The 18,999-nt window shown below is 43.5% G+C and overlaps 1 protein-coding gene across 2 annotated transcripts in view; it reads left to right on the top strand.

Moving 5' to 3' along the window:
* Window positions 1-977: 977 nt before the first annotated feature.
* The window catches only part of SPRED2 (sprouty related EVH1 domain containing 2), a 104,652-nt gene continuing 86,630 nt past the window's right edge, over window positions 978-18,999 (top strand). The window contains exons 1-2 of one of the 2 annotated variants that reach the window (XM_016159827.2): window positions 978-1,141; window positions 1,596-1,718. In XM_016159827.2, coding sequence (XP_016015313.1) covers window positions 1,693-1,718 — 26 coding nt within the window. In that variant the 5' untranslated portion in view covers window positions 978-1,141; window positions 1,596-1,692. The other variant, XM_016159826.2, reaches the window with a different exon arrangement.

The following is an 18,999-nucleotide window of genomic DNA, read 5'->3' as shown; positions in this document are numbered from 1 at the left end:
CAATCAGGAGGATGGAAAAGTCTACTTGTGTTCCTAGAGCAGGAAGGGGCAGGGGCTGTATCTACTGCTCCCTAGTGAGACCCCACTGGGACCCACTGTAAAGTGAAAAGTGAAGCCCCTTGTTCAAACACTATAAAGAATTTCAAGACAGCAACAGCAAAGCATCAAACCAAGAAAAGATCCCTGTGCAATTTGCAGGGTGCATGCCTAGGAAGCTAGACCTGCCCATTGCCCAGACAGTGCTGCTTTGAAGAGCATGGGCCCACACAGGCCATGGTCTCAGGTGAAGGCAGAAAAAATAATTTAGACAATGGATAGGGAGAGGGGGGACACTCCATTTCACTGGTTCGCCCACTGAACTGGCAACCTCTGGCCCAGTAACTATGGCCTTCAAAAGCCTGGGATAGGGCCATCCTCCACCAACATGAGATTTACTGAGTAACTTAAAATATATATATTTAGGCTAACCCCGAGAAATCCCATCGTTTCTACTGAATTTGAAATGTTTCTGAGCTGTTGGATTTACTTTTTTTTTTTTTTTAATGTACAAATTCCTTTAAAATGCCCGTTCCCCTACCAAGACAAAAAAGATCGCAAGATTCATGTCGGTAAAAGCCTCTACCATTCTGAACCTTGGCAAAGGCACCTGTGCCGCTCCCACCATCCCAAACCACCGTGGAGGGTAATTGGTCCTCCGAGCCTGAGCACCCCTCCGGCTCTCCCCCTGAGCTCCCCGTCTCTGCTCTCCCTCCTCATCCCCGATTTTTTAATCCAGGGGTTTGGTAGGAGGGAGGGAACTAAACGGGAGCCAGATGTGTGCGAGTCCCCGGCTCCCGCCTCCTCCCTCCTCTCTGACATCTTAAAACCCGGAGCGCTGACTGAAGAGGATCCGGAGCCAGACAGTCGCGGCGCAAACAACTCGGTTCCGCGGCTCCCGCGGGAGTGGAAGCCAGCAGCGAGGGAGGGGAAGGAAGCCGGGCATGCTCAGTAGGCGGGGCAAAGTTTTTTTTTTTTTCTCCTCCCTCTCCCTCTCTCTCTCTTTTTTTTCGGTCGCAAGTAGGAAGCTTTTTGCACTCCACCACCTCTGGCCGCTGGGAAGACGTCATCGCTTCCGCCCTACTTCCTCCTCCTGTTGGCGGCGGTGAGAATCCAATATGGAGTAAATCGGTGAAGTCGAGAGATGGGGCTCGGACGGGGCGCCCTGCACCGCCTCTCAGGCGCACCTCCCCCGGCCGCCGACCGCTCCCCGGAACCGTGATTGGCCCGGCCTCCCTGGGGGCGACCCCGGACCGAGCCCCCACCCGCGGCCAGCCCTCTTCTCCTCCTCTTAGCATTCCCCGCCGCTCCACAGCGCGCTTGTTTTTCTCCTCTCCCTCACCGCCGTCCCCAGACCAAACCTCTCCCCATCCGCCCGCTCACGAGCCCCCGAAGCCCCCTCCCGCCTCGCCCCTCGGCGCTGCGGCCCTCCCTTCCCCCGCAGCTCGCCTTGCACCCTTTTCCCCAAACCACCCCGCGCGCCGGTCGCCCTGCTTCCCCTTCTGCCTTCTGCGGCGCCCCCTTCATCTCTAGCCGTTCCCCCTCCCCAACCAAATCAGGCGATCTCCGGAGATGTGAAGAAGGGGGGTGAGCGGACAGGAAGATGAAGGGAGCAAAGCTGCTCGCCGCGGGACAGGCGTCTAGGTGAACAGGAAAATGACCGAAGAAACACACCCGGACGAGTAAGTTTGGCCGCGGGGTGGGACGAGTGCCTCGCGGGGGCAGCGTGAGGTCCGGGGCTGAGGACGCAGGCGGGGACTCTCGGGCAAAATTGGCGTGGGGTGCAGAGACTCGCTGGCCCGTGGGGTTTAGGACAAGATATTTCCCTTTTTATTGAAGTGAGGAGGGGGCAAAAACTGCTGTGGGTCGGCGGGGGCGTGCCTGGGGTCGGCGGGCTGGTGGCCGCTGCGGGGGCCAAGGGCGCATGGGTGACCTCGGGGCAGTCTCCGCTCTCTCTCCGGGGAGTTACAAACCCCCACCCCGAAATCCTAGGCGGCCTGAGCGGAAGACCTGACATCCCCCTCTCCGGTTTCTTGGGGTCGGTGGATTTTTACTTGGTGACTTTGTGACTCTCCCGCTCCACCGCTCGCACTGCAGTTCCTTCGGAAGCCCTCTGGGGCCCAGGCTCCGCCATTTCGTTTTCTTGAATCGCTCTCATTTGCATACCACATTTTCATTCATAAAAAACAGGGCCGAGCGAGCGAAGGACTGGGCGCCGGCTGCGCGGGGGTCTGCTCGCGCTCAGGTCCCTACGCGAGCCAGCGTGCTGGAGCCGCCTCCGGGTCCCGCGGCGCGTGCAAGTCTGTGTGCACGCGCTTGTGGGCCCGGGACAGGCGCCCCGCGGGGTAGAAGCAGCTTGGGGGGGCGGATCCGAGGCGTGTGCGGCGCGGGCGGGCGGGAGCGTGCGGGCAGCGCGCTGCGGGAGGGCGTGTGTGTGTGTGCGTGCGTGTGAGTGCTTGTGAGTGTATGTGTACGCGCGCGCGTGTGCGTGCACAAGCATGCGTGCCCAGCTCGCAGGCCCGAGGGGAAACAATGCTTGGGGCTCTCCGGCCAAGGGGCTCCCAACCAGACCCGCCACCCCCCATGGGACCCGTGTCCTTCTCTATCTTCAGGCCGAGGTGCAGCTCCCACCCGCCTCGCGGTGGGGTAGTCGGGTTTGGTTTTTTCCCACCGCCGTGGGCGGTTTCAACCGCTGTTGCAACGGAGGCTGGGGCTCCCGGCCTTTGGGCCCGGCGCCTGAGGTGGTCGGCCTCGGGTCCGAGCGGTCACTGCACGGCGGCCACAGCCGCTGATCAGCGGCTTTGCCTGCCACCAGCCACTTTTTTTTTTTTTTTTTTGTGAATTAGACACTCTCCTTTATTGTCACATGATAGCCCTCCCCTCCTCCCCTGCACATTCATAAATCCGGAGCTTGCCTCGGCTCTTTTCATTCAAAGCTGCCATTAGCAAAGGTAGCAGCGGCGCCGGCTTGGGCGCAAAGAGCCTCTCGGTAGCTCTGGGACGAGCCTTTGGAGGGGGCCCGGCGTGTGTTTGTGGCAGGGTGGGGACTGTGGGTAGCCAGCTACCGAGGTCCCCGTTCTTTTGCCTCCGAGAGCATTGAGACTCGGTGCAGAGAGGGGAAGTGACTCAGGGCTTGGGTGACTGAGAGAGCTTTTTTTTTGCAGCAGGTGACAATGCTGTGCTCTACTCTAAGAATCTGCTCGCTTTTTTTTTTTTTTATTGCCCCTTTATCCTTTGGTGTCCGCTGTTGCCAGACTGCATAGGAGCGAGGGTTGGGAGGGCCGATCTTTGGAAAAGGGAATTTCCTTTCTGTGGGTCCCCAGGGAGCTTTGATTGTAGTAACCCATAGTCACCCGTAGCGAGAGAGGATCCTTCCTGGTGTGCGTGTCGTGGCCGTCCCACCACATCTGCCGGTCCTTCTATTTTGCTTGGCCTTCATATAGACTCTCTTGAAATGGGAAAATGAAAGAAAGTTAGCTTCTTGCACTGAAATATGAGGTTAGGGTGGTAGATGCTGCTAGGCCTTGCCCCCTATAGGACTTGATTAATAACAGGTAATCCTGTGAGCTCTTGTTTGTCGCTGCATGCACAAATGGCAGTAGCAGTAGGGAGGGGACACTTGCTATGGTGAGCTTCAGAATCCCAAAGATTGGTTCCACCACCTTAGGTTGGCTTCCTTGGTTCCATCCCTTGTGAATACTGACCTGGCCTCTTTTCTTGGCAGCATGTCAGCTTTGCCTTCTACCTCATCTGGTATCCTAAGTGAAAAGGAGTTGGGGTGGGGTCACCAGCAAGAAATAAATGTCTGCATTCCATGCTTTCAGAACAGTTCAGCATGGAACCGGCTGCCCCCAGTGCTGTCAGAGCTTGTTGAGACAATGGATATTTGAGGACACATTCTAGTTTCATTTAGAGAACCAGAAAGTTGTGGCGCCTTTACCCACTGTGCAAATGGCTTTCTCAGGATTACTTTTACTGTAATGACCTTGGCGTGAGACATGAAATAAATGCCTGGTAAGAAAGCAGGCTGCATGGGCTGTAAACTGGCATTTTTGGACACTGTCCATATATTGTTCAACGTTCTTATGTAATGACCCATCTGAAAAATTTCCCTTTTAATGTTGGAGCCAGGAAGGTTTCTCTCTCAGTTACAGAGGTTGCTGTAATTGCCTTTTTTTTTTTTTTTTTTTTTTTTGCTTCTGTCTGGAAGCTCAGAACCAAAATTATTGCTTGATTTCAGTAGCTATATTAGCCCAGATTTTTTGTAGATTTGTTTACTACTCCTCTATATGAATTTTGATCTTCTATTTTCTAATGGTTTCATGTCTGAGGTCCCACAGATACCTTTTTGAAGTAAGCAAGGTATGTTACTTATAAAGAGAATTGGTGACATCAAACTGGAGACCTAGGGGAGTTATATTTGTGCCTAAGAAAAATAGATTTTCTTGATAGTCCACATGTTTTTAAGGTTTTTATTAAATATCTGTTAGATTTCATATCAGAATACAATAAATCAGAATCTTGCAACTGGTAAAATCGTGCTTAATTAAAATAATGTTTTCTAATGTTCTTTTCCATGTCAATTGAAAACTCCTTTCTAATAAATATATGCTAATGCAGGAAAGCTTGTCTGCTTCTATATAGAAAATATGTTGATGCTTTAATCTCACTCCAGATAGAAATGCATGTTAAGATTTATAATTTTATAAATATTTATAATTTAAAAAGTAATGAGCACCAACAGACTATCAGGTCTTTTGTACATAGGAGAAAACAGTTTTTTAAAAATCACACTATATCTTTAAAGCATTTGATCATGGCAATGAGTGGTTTGGAAATTTGCAGACAAAATGAAGAAATCCTCAAGTGAACTATAACCCCGGAGACATAAGGCCTTCATTCAGCTTCTTATTTTGCCCCTCTCAATTCTTCTCTGCAACATATATCTTGCTGAGAGAATGGATTTGCAGCTTACCTGCAGTTATATTCCTAATGTTTAAAGGTTTTCCATTTCAAAAAAAAAGGTTTAAATATTAAAAATTAGACATTGAACTCTTATATCTAAATACTTGAGCTTATTTCCCAAACGATGAGACTACTCTGGTGAAACCACAATACCGTCATCAAACTTAACAAAATTAGGAATAATTCCCAGATGTCTTTAACATTCAGTCTCAATTATCTGAAAAATGTCTTTTATAACTGGGTTTTTCAGCCAGGAGCCAATCAAAGAGCCCATGTTAAATGCATTTGTAAAATATACTTAAGGTTCAAGGGTTAGCCAGTTGCACACTTTCTGATGTAAGGCAAGTTACTTATGTATCTCACCTAGGTTATACCTGAGTGAATAAAATGGGAGTACATATTACTGATTTCATGGAGTTGCTGTGAGAATTAAATGAGATAGTTTACACAAAGCTTCCAGTCTAGTACCAAGCATAAAACAAATGTCTAGTATGGCTCTTTCGGGAACACTGAGGTAGGTTTTTTTTTTTTACAGCTGATTAATTTTCAAGTAACCCTCTTAATTTTCAAATAACCCTGAGGAGGTGTTAACCCATTTAACTGATGAGGAAACTTAAGTAAAGTTACTAACCTAAGACAGCAAACTTTTTTTAAGCGTTTTATTTCATTTAGTCTTCTCAACAATTGTGTGAGGTAGATGGTATTATTACTCCAATTTATAAATGGGGAAACTGAGGTACAGACAGGTTAAGTAATCTTCCCAAGGTCATATCTGTAGTAACTGATGGAGCTGGGATTTGAGTGCCCCAGCAACCTGGCTCAGGAAGGATTATGTTTTTAATCATGGTGTGTGGTACTGTCTCAGAAGGCGAGAGGGTGGCCAGCCTTGGTCATTCTGACTTCAGAGCTCACACTGTTTCTGTCAGTCATGCTGTCCCTAATTCTGAATTGGTGACAATCTGTCACTGCCGTAATTTTTTCCACTTCCCTTATCTTCCCTGAAAATGCAATGAGGCACATACTGAATTAAAGTGAATTTCAATAAACTTGGGTTTGAAAATTCTGCCATACCTTAAGATAATAGGAGAAGTGTGACTTCAGAGTTAGGTATTACTCTACATTCATTGAAATGACAGTTGTGGAAACTAGACCTTATACGAGTATTGACCTATTTTCTTTCTGTTAGCCTTAAAGGGATGTGTTTCTTCTCTACATGAGCAGAATCCTTAAAAGTTGAAAACATGGAGTTGACTTTGCAGAATTGGAATCTTGGTTCATTTATCATAAAATCTAGAAAGCAGGACAAAAAAAAATTGGAAAGACCTTAAAAAGTTTATAAACCAGGTTGTCATTGTTATTGTAATTGCATAAAGTCATCTAAAGTTAAGTGCCTTATGCAAGGCCTTACATCTTGTTAGATAGTAGGCCTGAACTAACCTCCATCTGCTGGGTTTGTTTCCATAAGGGTATTTATTAGCAGATGTTACCTTCTTTCTGGCTATAACTGATGCCATCTGCTTTCCAGTTTCTTTAACCAATAAAATGTAAAAAGTGAATCAGTATAAATACCGAAACCATTCTGCTTCAACCTGCTTACTTGTGCTCTTTATTTTGGAATTCTTTCTTTCTTCCCTTTTTCAGAAAGTGAAATTCTGCTCTTTCTCCGCAACCATTTTAGATCCATTTTTTTTTTTTTACGAGATCCTCCTGACTTTCCCCTCTCACCACTCTCCAAGTCCAAACTGAGGACTCTTTTTAGCATCTCCTCCACCCCGCGCGTGGACACATACACACACACACTCTCTCTCTCTCTCTCTCTCTCTCTCTCTCTCTCTCTCTCTCTCTCTGTATGGCAGTTTCCACAATTTAGAGTGGGCCTCTACCCAGGGAGTCTCCCAGGATATAAGCTTTTTAGATTCAGGGTTACCTCTCAACTACCTAGTTTGCTGGTTGTTCGCCCAATACCATTGGGGTTGCCTAATAAGTAAATGTCTATTAATTAAAGATGGGTTTAATTATTTTAAAATGTTGTTCGTCCCTGTTGACTAATGTAATAATTACAATTGTTGCATTTGGTTATTTAGAGTGTGTAGAAACCTCCTTCTGACAAATTCCCTTGTTCACATGAATCCCTTAGAGTGGTTTGTGGAAATTGGATGTGGAACTATCTAGTGGTAGTGATCTGTGATTGACAACTCAGCACCATTTAAATTCCAGTCACTGTTGTGGGATCTGGGAAGAAGAAGATGGCGAGAGCAGTAGGCCAGGGCCTGTGTTTCTGCTTCTGCAGGAGAATCTCTGCAGAAATCACAATATTAACAATTTTCAGTAGCTGCAGGGTTCTGATGGAGTCTTAACACTTGAAGTTGGAGACAGCTGTGCTGATGAACTCCAATGCTGGCATAGTTCCTGTGTTACTGGGATGAACACAAATACAAACTCTTAGCAGCAAAATCCTCCCAAACCAAACAAGGTGATAGTAGAAGCAGAGCAAGAAGTTTTGGTATGTACATTTGTGTGTTTTGCTTGTTTTCTCTTAAATTGGGCTGATTTTCTTCTTTTTTTTTTTAAGGACTTAGTCATATTGATAGACTTGATTATTCTTGTAAAGATTTCTTTTTAATCAATGTTTAAGACTAGAACATTGATTTTTAAAGACATTTTCTAGGGCTTTTAGTCGCAAGAGTAGAAAAAATATTTTGCATTGGTGCATACAATGCTGTGTGGAACAAAATGCATTTTCTTGTGTTTGCCCTGGATAAGCATGAAGGATGGTTTACCAAGCTTGACATGTATCCCATGCCATGGAGAGGAAGTCAGGCTAGGATCTTAGTAAAGTCCTTTATAGAAATTGGCATGAGTTGGCTAAATTAAGGAACAACTGTCATTTCTCAGGTAATCTTTGTCAACAGTATATTCGTTCACATGTGACATGTTGCACACATGATAACAAGTCATGTTTATGGTATTTATGCTTAATTTCTGTTTACTTGCACTTAGAGTGAAAAGATGAAGTAATGGATTTTGACTTTAGCATTAAGTACTTGTGATTGAAGAGATTAGAACAACCTGTATGGCTTTGGCTCCTCCGTGTGCAGAAAGAATGATTTTTCAAATCTGGTTGTTTTCATTCTTAGATATAGTACCTCTGGTCCACTCATAAATGCTTAAAACTTAATTATCAGGTTAAGTTTTTTAATTGCCTTTCCTAGTTAATCTAGTAATGACATCTTTGTCTTTTATTTTCATTATTTATTCCTCATTTCTTTTTCTTCTTGTATTGCTTTGGCTTGACTCCAGTGTTGATTTTTCAGATAAACACTGTTTATTTCGTATTTGGATCCCACCCTAACCGTGAACATTAAGAGCAGTTCGGCCCATCTGCCCTTCTAAGTGTAGGAATAATAGCTTATTAACCCTTATTACTCATGGCCTGAAAAGCGCTGAGCCCATAGTAGGCTTTCTGCAAATGTTTATTGATTGGTTAAATAGTCATTGATTTAAAAATAATTTTACCTTATATAAAAACTTAGTTATTCATATTGTAGCTACATCCAAAAAGACTTTGAGGTTGCTTTTTCAAAATTACCATGAAGGGCAGGCTGCCATGGTGGCAGTGCAAGAAGCATGGAGTTTGAGGTGACACCTGCGCCTACTCTCTACTGAGAGAGCCGTTACTTTGATTACTTAATATAATCGAAGTTCATTGCTGCTGTCCACTTCATAGGCTGTTAAAATGTGGAAGTGTAAAGCATTTTAGCACAGTACCTAATGAATTGAGAATTCAGTGGCGTTCATCCACCTTTGGTAGGTCTCACATCATGTAGCAGGGTGTCATTTATTTTCAGAATTTACAAGGCAGAGGATATCCATTAACTGTGGTAGCTTCACAGCAACCTTTTGAGTCAGGAAATGGAATTTTCACTTTATGCCTAAGTGAATTGAAGTGACTTGCTCAGGGGCATTTCTGGGAGAATCAGAGCCTAGAAGTCTTGTTCTGCTTTTTATTTGGCTTTCCAAGGCTGCCCTGGTAGGTCCCTCTAGAATAGAAGCTCAGTTTTTGTACTATAATATCAGTATTGCCCAGTTGACTATTGGCCCCTTTACTTAGAGATCTTAGTTGACTATGCTTTTTGAGATTTTATGCCGTGGTAACTTGCCTTCTCTCTTAAATCTCAGTGTACTTACCTATAGTAGCATTCTTAGCTCTCTTGTCATCCCTATCTGTGGTCTAGCATAGACCACTGGCATTACCGATGGCATTCAAATTGTTTCTGAAACAAAAGTTAATAGGCTTGATGGAGATGGGTAGGTCTGAGAGTTCTCTTAGGAGTATGTTGGCTTATGACCTGTTTTGTCTACCTGCATGCTGTATTGGTGTTTCCATCATATATTTGCAGCCAAGAAATAAAGTGGATATTGGACTAGAGTTTTAATTTAATCATCAACATCCCAATAATTTTACTCATTTTTACAGACCTTTTAAAGCCACATAAATGTGAGTATAGTCTTAATATAGTAATTAAATCCCTCTCCTTTACTTAATAGGTCAAATCAAATCTGATTTTTCTCAGGCTCAAAATTCTAAAACAGGCCTGCTCTGCCAGGATGGTATGCATGGCTCAGTGTTACTGCTGGCCCTCTTGCCTCATTAATTTGTGTGTGTACAAGTTTCAGATCAGGAGTCTGCTGTTTGTAAACCAGGTTCACATCCAGTACCATCCATTCTTAGCTGTCTTACACTAAGGAACATTAGGAGATCCTACATTATAGGTGTCAAAGGAGTATGGTATATTTTGAATCTAAAGAACTTGACTTTAGAACATACTTGGATCTTAACCGCAAAGCCATGTATAATTTATTTTATTAAATAAAACAAATAACAGTGGGTGTGAGGCTTGAGGAAAGGGAGTGACTAGCTGTTGAGTGCCATTCACTTACTGCACTTAATGTACCAGACACTTAATCTTCCAAACAGTAAGAGAGCTGTGACTCAGAGGGCATCTCTGCCCTCAGGGAGCTTATGCTCAGGGTGCTAGGTATGGTCATGTGCCTTATGGGTATGAAGACGGCCTCTTGATTGACTGATTGACTGCCAGAGTTATTTTCCCTTCCTTCCCCCCTTCCTGCAAGCGTTCCTCTTAGAGCTGCAAACATTGGGATTCCCAGGTTTAGGGTAGGAGAAACTTTATCCAGAAAGGAGCATATGCCCTTCCCAGAATCCCTTAAGATGTTCTACAAGTTTTTAGGGTGAGTGTATCTTGTATGGACATGCACTTGCACACTTACACATGGATGGAATGTGGCCAGCAATCAAGCATCCACAAACTACAGGCGAGGAAGTTTCAGAGGTTAACTATCTCATCTGAGGTCACAGAGCGAGATTTGTTATTTTCAACGCAGGTCCTTTGACTTAGATCCCATATCTGAAAAACAGCATTACATGTCATAACTTCACAGAGCTTCCATTTTCTTGTATTAAAAAAAAAACATTGTGTTCTGCTACAGCTTGATTTACATTACTGTTGAGTGAATGAAATTAGAACTCATTTAGAATATTGTAAACACCTCAAAACTGAGGTGACATTTCTTCCTTGCATTCCTGTTTGGCTCTGTGGAGCAGGGAAGCAGTACCCACTGAGGTGGCCTTTTCTGTATTGATATAAAGAGCAGCTTTACGGATACCTCTTTTGTTAAGAGAACTAGCCACCTTATCCTTGATGGAAAGCATGTTGAGCAGAATGGCTAACGAAGCATAGTATTCTCCTGGACCTGTATTTTAGCCCAGCTGTTTCACGAGGAAGATCAAACTTGAATGAAATCACTTGGGAATTTTGTCAGATGAGGATTCTGATTCAGTAAGGCCTGAGATTCTGCAATTTTAACAAACAAACTTCCTTGTGCTGCTGATCCATGGACCACACTTTAAGTAGCAACGGCCTTGTAGTGATAGTGCGCTCACAGCTGCCAGGTTTGTGTCTTCCAAGGTGACTTTGCATACCTGGCATTTGGAATCTGTTGAGGAGGCTCATTGGACAATAGACAGATATTATCATGCTCCTACACTTACCTATCCCTGGCAGGACTTCCAGCTTTGAGTTATAGCTTGATTTTATGTGGGAATGTACCGGGAGAAATTTTTCCTTTCTTATGGCTTAAAAAAAGTTCTCGGTGAATGCCAGGAGACCCAAGAGTTCCATCACTTAAAAAGAAATAGGAGTCCCTGCACTTTGTAATGTCTGACAATCAGCTGGCACTCTACCTTCCAGAGAAATCTGTCTTGTATGGAAAGCTTGCCGCCCTGGGAAGCAGGCAGGCTCAGCCCTAGAAGAAATCACAGGAAGTAATTAAACAGAGAAGGTCAGAGAAAGAGGAAGTGGTTGTGTTGTTTCTGATGCAAATAGCATTGTTGTTCCTGGGAATCAAGATCTTGATGTTTAAGTCTTCTGGAATGTAACTGCTTGGGGATTTGATTGTATTTAAATTGCAGCCCTTGTAGTTTATTCTTTTAGACAGCAATCTAGTTAGGAAATGAATTGCTTTTAGGTCTTATCAGGAATCCCCACGTGCCTAGGCAGAAGTCTTAAGCAGGGAGTTGCTTAGAGCTTGGCAAATTGCACTTAAATGAAATGAATGTCAAGACTATTAGAGGTTAATTTTAGGTGTCTGGAGTTCTCCCTAATTCTTCTGATTAAACACTTTAACATAATAGTTTCCTTAATTGGAATAATGATAGAATATTAGCATGCATATTTAAACCATTTACCCAAATTTGAATAGGGTTAAAATGCAAATTATCCATCACTTGTCAGTGCTTACTCTTTAGAGATAATTCCTGGTGAGAGATGGGGAAGAGACTGGAATATGAATCGGATTGGGGCATTTTTGAGGCAGCATTGCTAGGAAAACCAAGAATAGACCACAGCACTAAAGTGAGAGACCCTTTGTTCCCCGCAAAAAGAGGTACTAAAAATCCCAATGCCTGTGTTAGTCATAACTTCAACAGAGGTAAATGCAATAGGAAATCCATAATGAGCTGACTGGAGACCCTGTCTGGTTGTATTTTTATTAGGCTGCCATATTTTTTTTCTTTCAGAGGAAGGTTATAAGAGACTTAAGGCCCCTCCCCAGCATTTAGATAACCCCTCTGAAGTCCTGAACTGATGCCATCACCCAGCAGTTTCCAAGCAAATAACTAGGAACCCATAAGCACTCCAGGTGTTGTTTGTGAACCTAATGTATAATGTCACCCATATATATATCACTCTTTGTGTTTATGGAATGATAAAATATAACCTCATTAAAATATTACTGCATTCACAGTGGATGTTGGCCATATTTTTTTCAACTCATAGTTATTAAAAAGTATGGCTCTAATTCCCGGGGAGGGAGGCTAGACCCTGAATTTTCTCCCTTTTAGTATTTATACTTAGGAAGTTGGGAATCACCTCTATGACCCTCATTCAGGATGGGAGGACAGAAGTGTGGTCATTCTATAGGGGAGGCATATGAGAGGGTGCATTCCTACTCGAGTGGATTAGTTGGAAGGTCTGAAGGAAAGCAGGACAAGTTTAGTTGGAAGTGGATGAAGGGAGTTGAATATATGTCAGGACATCTCTCCTAGAGACGTGGCATCAAGCTGAGTCTTCTTAAAAGGAGGGAGAGCTGGGGGAGTGAGCCTTCTCTGTCTTCCAGTTCTTCCCCTCTCTCCTCTTATAGTCAGCCTTTATCAAACACCTGTGTTGTGTAGTGCACAACTCGTTATTGTGGAAAAGAAGATACACCCAACCCTGGAAGCTCTTGGTGGATACCAAGTAGCAAAGAAGATGGGTACCCAGTTACAGTGTGTAGTAAGTTACAGGAGTTAGGAAACTTAGGGTTCCATCCCTTTTTTGCCACTAATCTGCTGTGGGACCTCAGGCAAGATGCTGAGTTTCTTCTCTGGACTCAGCAAATATTGCAAGTCAGTTTATGTTAATTTTTTTTATTCTTAATATAACATATATATTTTAAATAGAAACAAATACAAAGAAATTGAAATGCCTCTTGCCATACAAGCCAGGGAAGGAGTCACTTTCAACAAGGTGGGACTTGAGTTTTACAGGACTTAGCTAAGGATGGTGGTATTTTGGGGAAGGGTGGGTCAAACAAGCTGGGGCGAAGGCATCTTGTGGCCAAAGGTTTCTTCCATAAGCAGGGAAACCCCACTTCTGGGTTTATTGGGAGATAAGGGGAAGCTCAGAGAAAGTTCTGTCTGATTCCGTAGACTGAGGCTAAATTAGCATGTGCCAGGCTCACAAAGTAGGTATTTGGACTTTGCTTCTCTAGATAGAATGGAGCCGTTTAAGGTTTTGAAGCAAAGAAACAATAAAGTGATATATATTGGTAAATACAAACTAGTTAGAGGGTAGGGAACAGGTGAGACGAGTCAGAGAGGCCACTAATAGCTGTGGCCCCATGTCTGGGCAGAACTTTTCTTGCTGGCTTTAGTGAAATGCATTGCTTTAGAAACCTTTGTTCCAAAGAGATTGTCATTATGTTTATATGTTTATTAGAAGATGGTCAAGGGGGCTGTGAAATTCAGAACAGAATCAACCAACTCAACTTTATGGATGAAATTTGCAGCTTGAAATAATGCAAGTGAGGAATTTTGTTTGTTTTCAGTATTGTTACTTCTACAGGAATGCAGCACTGGTCAATTGAAATTGCCCTTTCTCAATAGAATCAAATGGTTGCAACTCGACCCTGATATTGTAGAACTGGAGAGAATCTTAGGAAAATATCAGCTCAGCTGTCTTCTTGTACACATTGCAATCCAGAGAGGTTGAATGATAAACCTGGGGTGACACAGCCAGTTGGTGTTTTGGGATATGTCAGCAAGCAGATGTCATCTGGCCTTGCTTTCAGTCCTGTTTGGGGTGCTATGTTAACCATTAATGACAGTTGCTACCCTTGAGTTGTTGAACACTCAGGAGATGGAAAAAAGATGGTGGAAACTTATTCAATTCAGATAAACGTGGTGCACTATCAACATTGAACAGATTGCTAGGCTTGGTTAGCCTCTGTCCAAGGTTGAGATAGAGGAGCTTGCCAAACACTGTCCCAGTGTGTCTCCCCTGCAGATGGCAGGTAGAGGTCCTGAGGTACAGCTTCCACGTGTTGTGTTTCAGGGACAGGAGGGCAGGGAGTGGAGGTAGGTGAAGGCCTCTTCCTTCAGCTCACTATCCTGGGAGAGTGGAGATGATGAGCCCTTAGATGAAAGTTGAAATACATGTGACATTCCCAGGTTTTTGCACCTGGGCACCAGCAAAAAAAGTTGATGAAACATTACCTGTACATGTTCTTCCTCCCCAGCTTCAACGCCTTCTGTTCTCCCCATGTGTTTGTTTTTGATGTTAACTGCCAAGGTGGTGTGGTCATAGACAGCAGGAAGTACTATTTGATATGCAGGTCTCCTGGGGTGGAGGTTGGAGGATGCCAGGGTGGGAAGGGTGGCGGTTTTGGCACATTTGTGTGAGAACTCTGTACACTTCTAAGTCAACAGGTGCTATTACAGCAAAGAGAGGAAGGGAAGAGTTGACCAGCTGGTCGTATAATGAACATTTATTATGGTAGCTTTTACTTTAAGTTTTTATAAGGCCAGTGCCCCATAGGCTAACTCCAGATAAAGTCTGGATAATTGTAACAAATCACACTAAGTTTTGTGGCCAAAGACATGTAGAAACCTAGGCTTGAGGAAGAGTGGCAAAGTTCCCAAACCAAGAGACTTGATCCATTTCCCAATCCTGCTTTGAAACTATAGTTCTCAGTCAAGGCTCCTCTTGGGATAACAAGACTCATACTGCTTTATAGGACAGGAACGTGTATTTTTAAAAATTTCCTTTTCTTGGGGTTCCATACTGCTTGCCTTTTGTTTCCTCTTGTGAATCCCTATCAGCTGGGCATCCTTCTTACTCACAGACTGTGAGCCTAAAGATTCCATTGTGGAGTTTCAGGCCCCTTGTCCTGGTACTTCTGGATCATTTAGATGGTCAGGGTGGTTTGTTTATCAATGATTTACCTGTGGATCCTCCCTTCCACATCCCTCTTGTTCTACATTCCTCTTGTTCCACACCGAGCAGTACAACAGTGACCAGGAAAATTAGGTGTGCTCCACCTTGGGCCCCTGGCATTCAGCCTGAAATGGAACCCCTCCCTCAACTGTGCTAACAAGGACATTTATCAGTATAACAGGAGCATATCCCAGGTTGGTTTGGGATGCTACCTGGGATACCATGCCCTTCCATCTTTCACTCTTCTCTTCATCCCTGGACCAATTGAATTAAAAATTTGCCCCACCCGCTGTGGCAGTATTTCAAAAATCCCGGAGATGCCACTCTACCATAGACTAATCAGGATTTGGAAGAGGGTTGTAACCAATCGAGATGGCGTTGACCGGGGAGCATTTACTCTTCTTAAAGGTCCCCCTGGGGAATGGATGTTAACTACACTTGTTGTCATTTCATAATGTATACAGATATCGAATCATGTTTTACACCTGAAACTGATATAATGTTATCCTGATTAGTCCATCATATCAGAAGGTGTTCAAAAGGCCACACACATCCATATCTGTGAACAAGGATGTCCTGAGGAGTCTTGGTCCTTCCCTCCTGCACTCTCCTCTAGGTTCCATCTCATTCCAGTTAGAGAATAATTGCTTCTGGAGGAAGGTAGCAGATTGATGTTAATGTGAAGTGAGATCGTAAGAGACAAAAATAAATTCGAATTGGTGATCCAAGAAGTCTTTTATTTAACAACAACAAAAATTCTAAGGCACACCAAAAAAATCACCTACAGTCATCCAAAATTATGACTTTTTAATTATTTTTTTAAAAGGTTTGGCTGAAACTTCAAGAGCCCTATTAATTATTTTTTTCTAGAAGTTTTCCTTGGTGATGTAACACAGAGGCCTTTAGGATACGGATTTAGCTATTTTAATAGGTAAAGTAGTAAATATAAAGATGTTTTTTATTTTGTTCTTTTTTCTTTTTTGGTAGAGTGTGGCCATTTATTTTACAGGGAACAGAATTAGTTCTTGCATTTGATTTTTGAAAAACTTTTGTTAATATACGACTGGTATTTGCTTGAATTTGAAGGAAAACAGTTATAGAATCATATGCTTTTACCTAGAAATGAAAATACATTGACTTAAAACAGATGTCTCTAACAAAAACCGATGCCAGGTTTTAAGATTATTACTTGTCACCCAGAAATATGGCACCACATGCAAATGTGAGGAAGGCTGGAAAATTATTTTAAAATCTTGGGAGAAAATGCGAAGGACACAAAACATGGCACAGTCTTGCACAACAATGTGAATGTACTTAATGCCATTTAACCATGTATTTAATAATGGTTACGGTGGTAAATTTTATGTTATGTATATTTTACCATAATTTTAAAAAAATTGAGCCAAAGAAATGGGGCTCCAGAGTCCATTAACGACTTGATAAGAACTCAGAGACCTCTTTCCAGAAAAGTTGTAGTTTGAATACAACAACCTGGGCCTGTGCACCTCAGATGCCAAATCTTCTATTTTACTAAATCATCTATAGATTTCTGGCTTCCTGTCAATCCCCGCCTAGTCTCTTTTGCTCCCTTCTCTCTCTGTCCCCTGCAAACCTCTCTTCACAGAAGTTCGAGGCAGATAGACTTTGAGGTTAGACCAGTAGTGCCCAAAAGTTGTGTATCTCCTAAAGATTCCTGCAGTTGACTATGTTTGTTTCTTTCTATACTAATGTGTCTTGACAAAGGGTCAGAACCTCGGAGAAAGTCCTAGAGGTCTGAATAGCTTCTCAGTAGAGCTAACAGCAGAGCAGGTCTTGGGTGTGGGTGGTGTGGGTGCTGGACCCTTTCCAAACACACACCAGGGTTGACTCACTGGTGACCAAATGATAAGGCCTTGAACAAGCACTCATATCCACAGAGCCTCAGTAATTCTCAAGGAGAGCAAAAATGAGACTTCTGAGGTCCGACAACCATATGGGATCATGATGCAACAAAGTGTACTGTACACACATGTTAAAAAAAAAAAAAAAAAAGGCAAGTAGGCCCTAACTTCCATTTAGAGGATTCATAATCTGGCAGATGAAATTAAGAATCATTTAATTCAAACACGTGAGAATGAATATGTGCTATAGTGCATGTCTGAGAAAACAGCTTGTTCTTTGAAAATGTAGGCCCTGTTTTTTTTAAGATTCAAGGCTTCTTTTAGTAGTTTTACTAGTAGCATGTTGGTGTAAATTGGATTGTTAATGTTTCTGAGGTAGCATACCCCTAGAGTGGGAATATTAGCAATTTCTTACATAGCTTTTGTGAATTTTTCAATGAAACTATGCACTAATTTAGCAATAAGAACTCATTCTTGGTTGTTGAAAATCCGTACTCATTCATAAACTGTTTGGCCTTGGGAATACTTAAGTCACTACATTTGATACTTAATTTGGCAATGTCTGTGTCCAATAGTAAAAACAAGTGTTGTAATAAACCGCTCTGGTAAGCTTTGGGGACAGGGCTATTTGTGGTCGAGGGCACATTCGTTCATGTGAAAGCACACAGCTCACCCCGTCTCCCACCCTCACAGATTGAAACGTAGGATCAGAAGATCTTACCAGTTCAGGGAGCTGAGAAGTATGCTCTGTTCTACCATACCAGATGGGCTTTAACTTTCTGTTTGGACACTTCTGCAACAAGGAACCCACATGCCCAGTGACTAGCCTTTGTGGCTGATTGTCAGAGTTCTGTGGAACCACTGTTCGCAGCAGCGATAACCAGTTAGTTCCATGTTGTTCTGATTGCCCCGCTGATACCTGAAGGCAGTGCTCCCTCTCTTCTCTCCTTCAGGTCAGACATCATCCTGGTCTCCTTATCAGTGTTCATATTCAACCGTGTGTCTCTTAAAATGTGTGTCTCCAGTCCAGAACTGGAGGTCTTTTTCTAGATGCCACAAATTAATCTTAGATACTGTGGGTATTTGCCTCACTTTGTGGCATTTAGGGTGGCTTAGGGGCTGTGGTTAGTGTAAAGGCCCCAGGTCGTTTGCATGGATAATGTATGCTACTCATGCCAAGCTCGCTCCCTAAATTTTGCTTTTAAAGGGTGTATCAGTTACCATCAGCTACTATGGGCTTTAGAGGAACAGACATCTCTCCCTTTGGAAGGGCAAAAAGAAGGTGCCAGGCTGAGCACTTGGGCATCCTGTTGCCTCTTGATGAGCTGGGTAAGGAGGAGAGAGGGCATTCCTCCTGCTCCAAAGGAATGGTTGGTCCACCTCTAGGTGAAGGACCCCAGTCTTCCTATAGTCTCCACATGGTATTCTTTCGTAGGGGTGCAGAAAGCCAGATGAGAAGGTGAATGAGCTCCTTATAACAGCACTGGAATCATTGTTTCTTGAAGCTGGTCCCGGGCCACCTACTCAGTAGTCAGGAAGGCTTGTTAAAATATACATGTCTGCCGCCCACCCAGACCTCCTGGATCAGGCTCTCTGGGTGTGCAGCCCAGGGAATCCATGTTTGAAAAGCTCCCCAGGTGATTCCTCAGCCAGCAAGCTGGAGTTTGAGATCTGCTTCCTAAATTGTAATTACCTCTTTGATGTTTCTTTTCTTAAATGTCCAACAACTGAGTACTTAGGAATCTTAAAGGCCACCTTTGTGCCTTACTCCAGCCACCCAGTGCTTTTAATAGTTCCTGAGTATGTGTTTACACAATCTGCATTTTATGAAGTCCATAAAGACATATTTACCCAACAAGTCACCAGCCCTCCAAAGGTCAGCTTTCCTCTATTTGTATGAAAGGCACTTAACTCAAAGTCAATTAACACCAAGATAGAAGCCAATTAAGGCAAGGAAGTGAGCTGTTCATGCCGACATTCCAGCTGTAACTTTTGTCCCCAGTTGTAGCTTAGTTTTACAAGTCCCTTCAAGCCAGTTAATTCACATAACCTATGCCTGTGTGGCC

This window comes from Rousettus aegyptiacus, unplaced genomic scaffold (assembly GCF_014176215.1).
Source record: "Rousettus aegyptiacus isolate mRouAeg1 unplaced genomic scaffold, mRouAeg1.p scaffold_m13_p_7, whole genome shotgun sequence".
In the NCBI taxonomy this organism is placed as follows: domain Eukaryota; kingdom Metazoa; phylum Chordata; class Mammalia; order Chiroptera; family Pteropodidae; genus Rousettus; species Rousettus aegyptiacus.
This window is presented reverse-complemented; position numbering and strand designations above follow the sequence as displayed.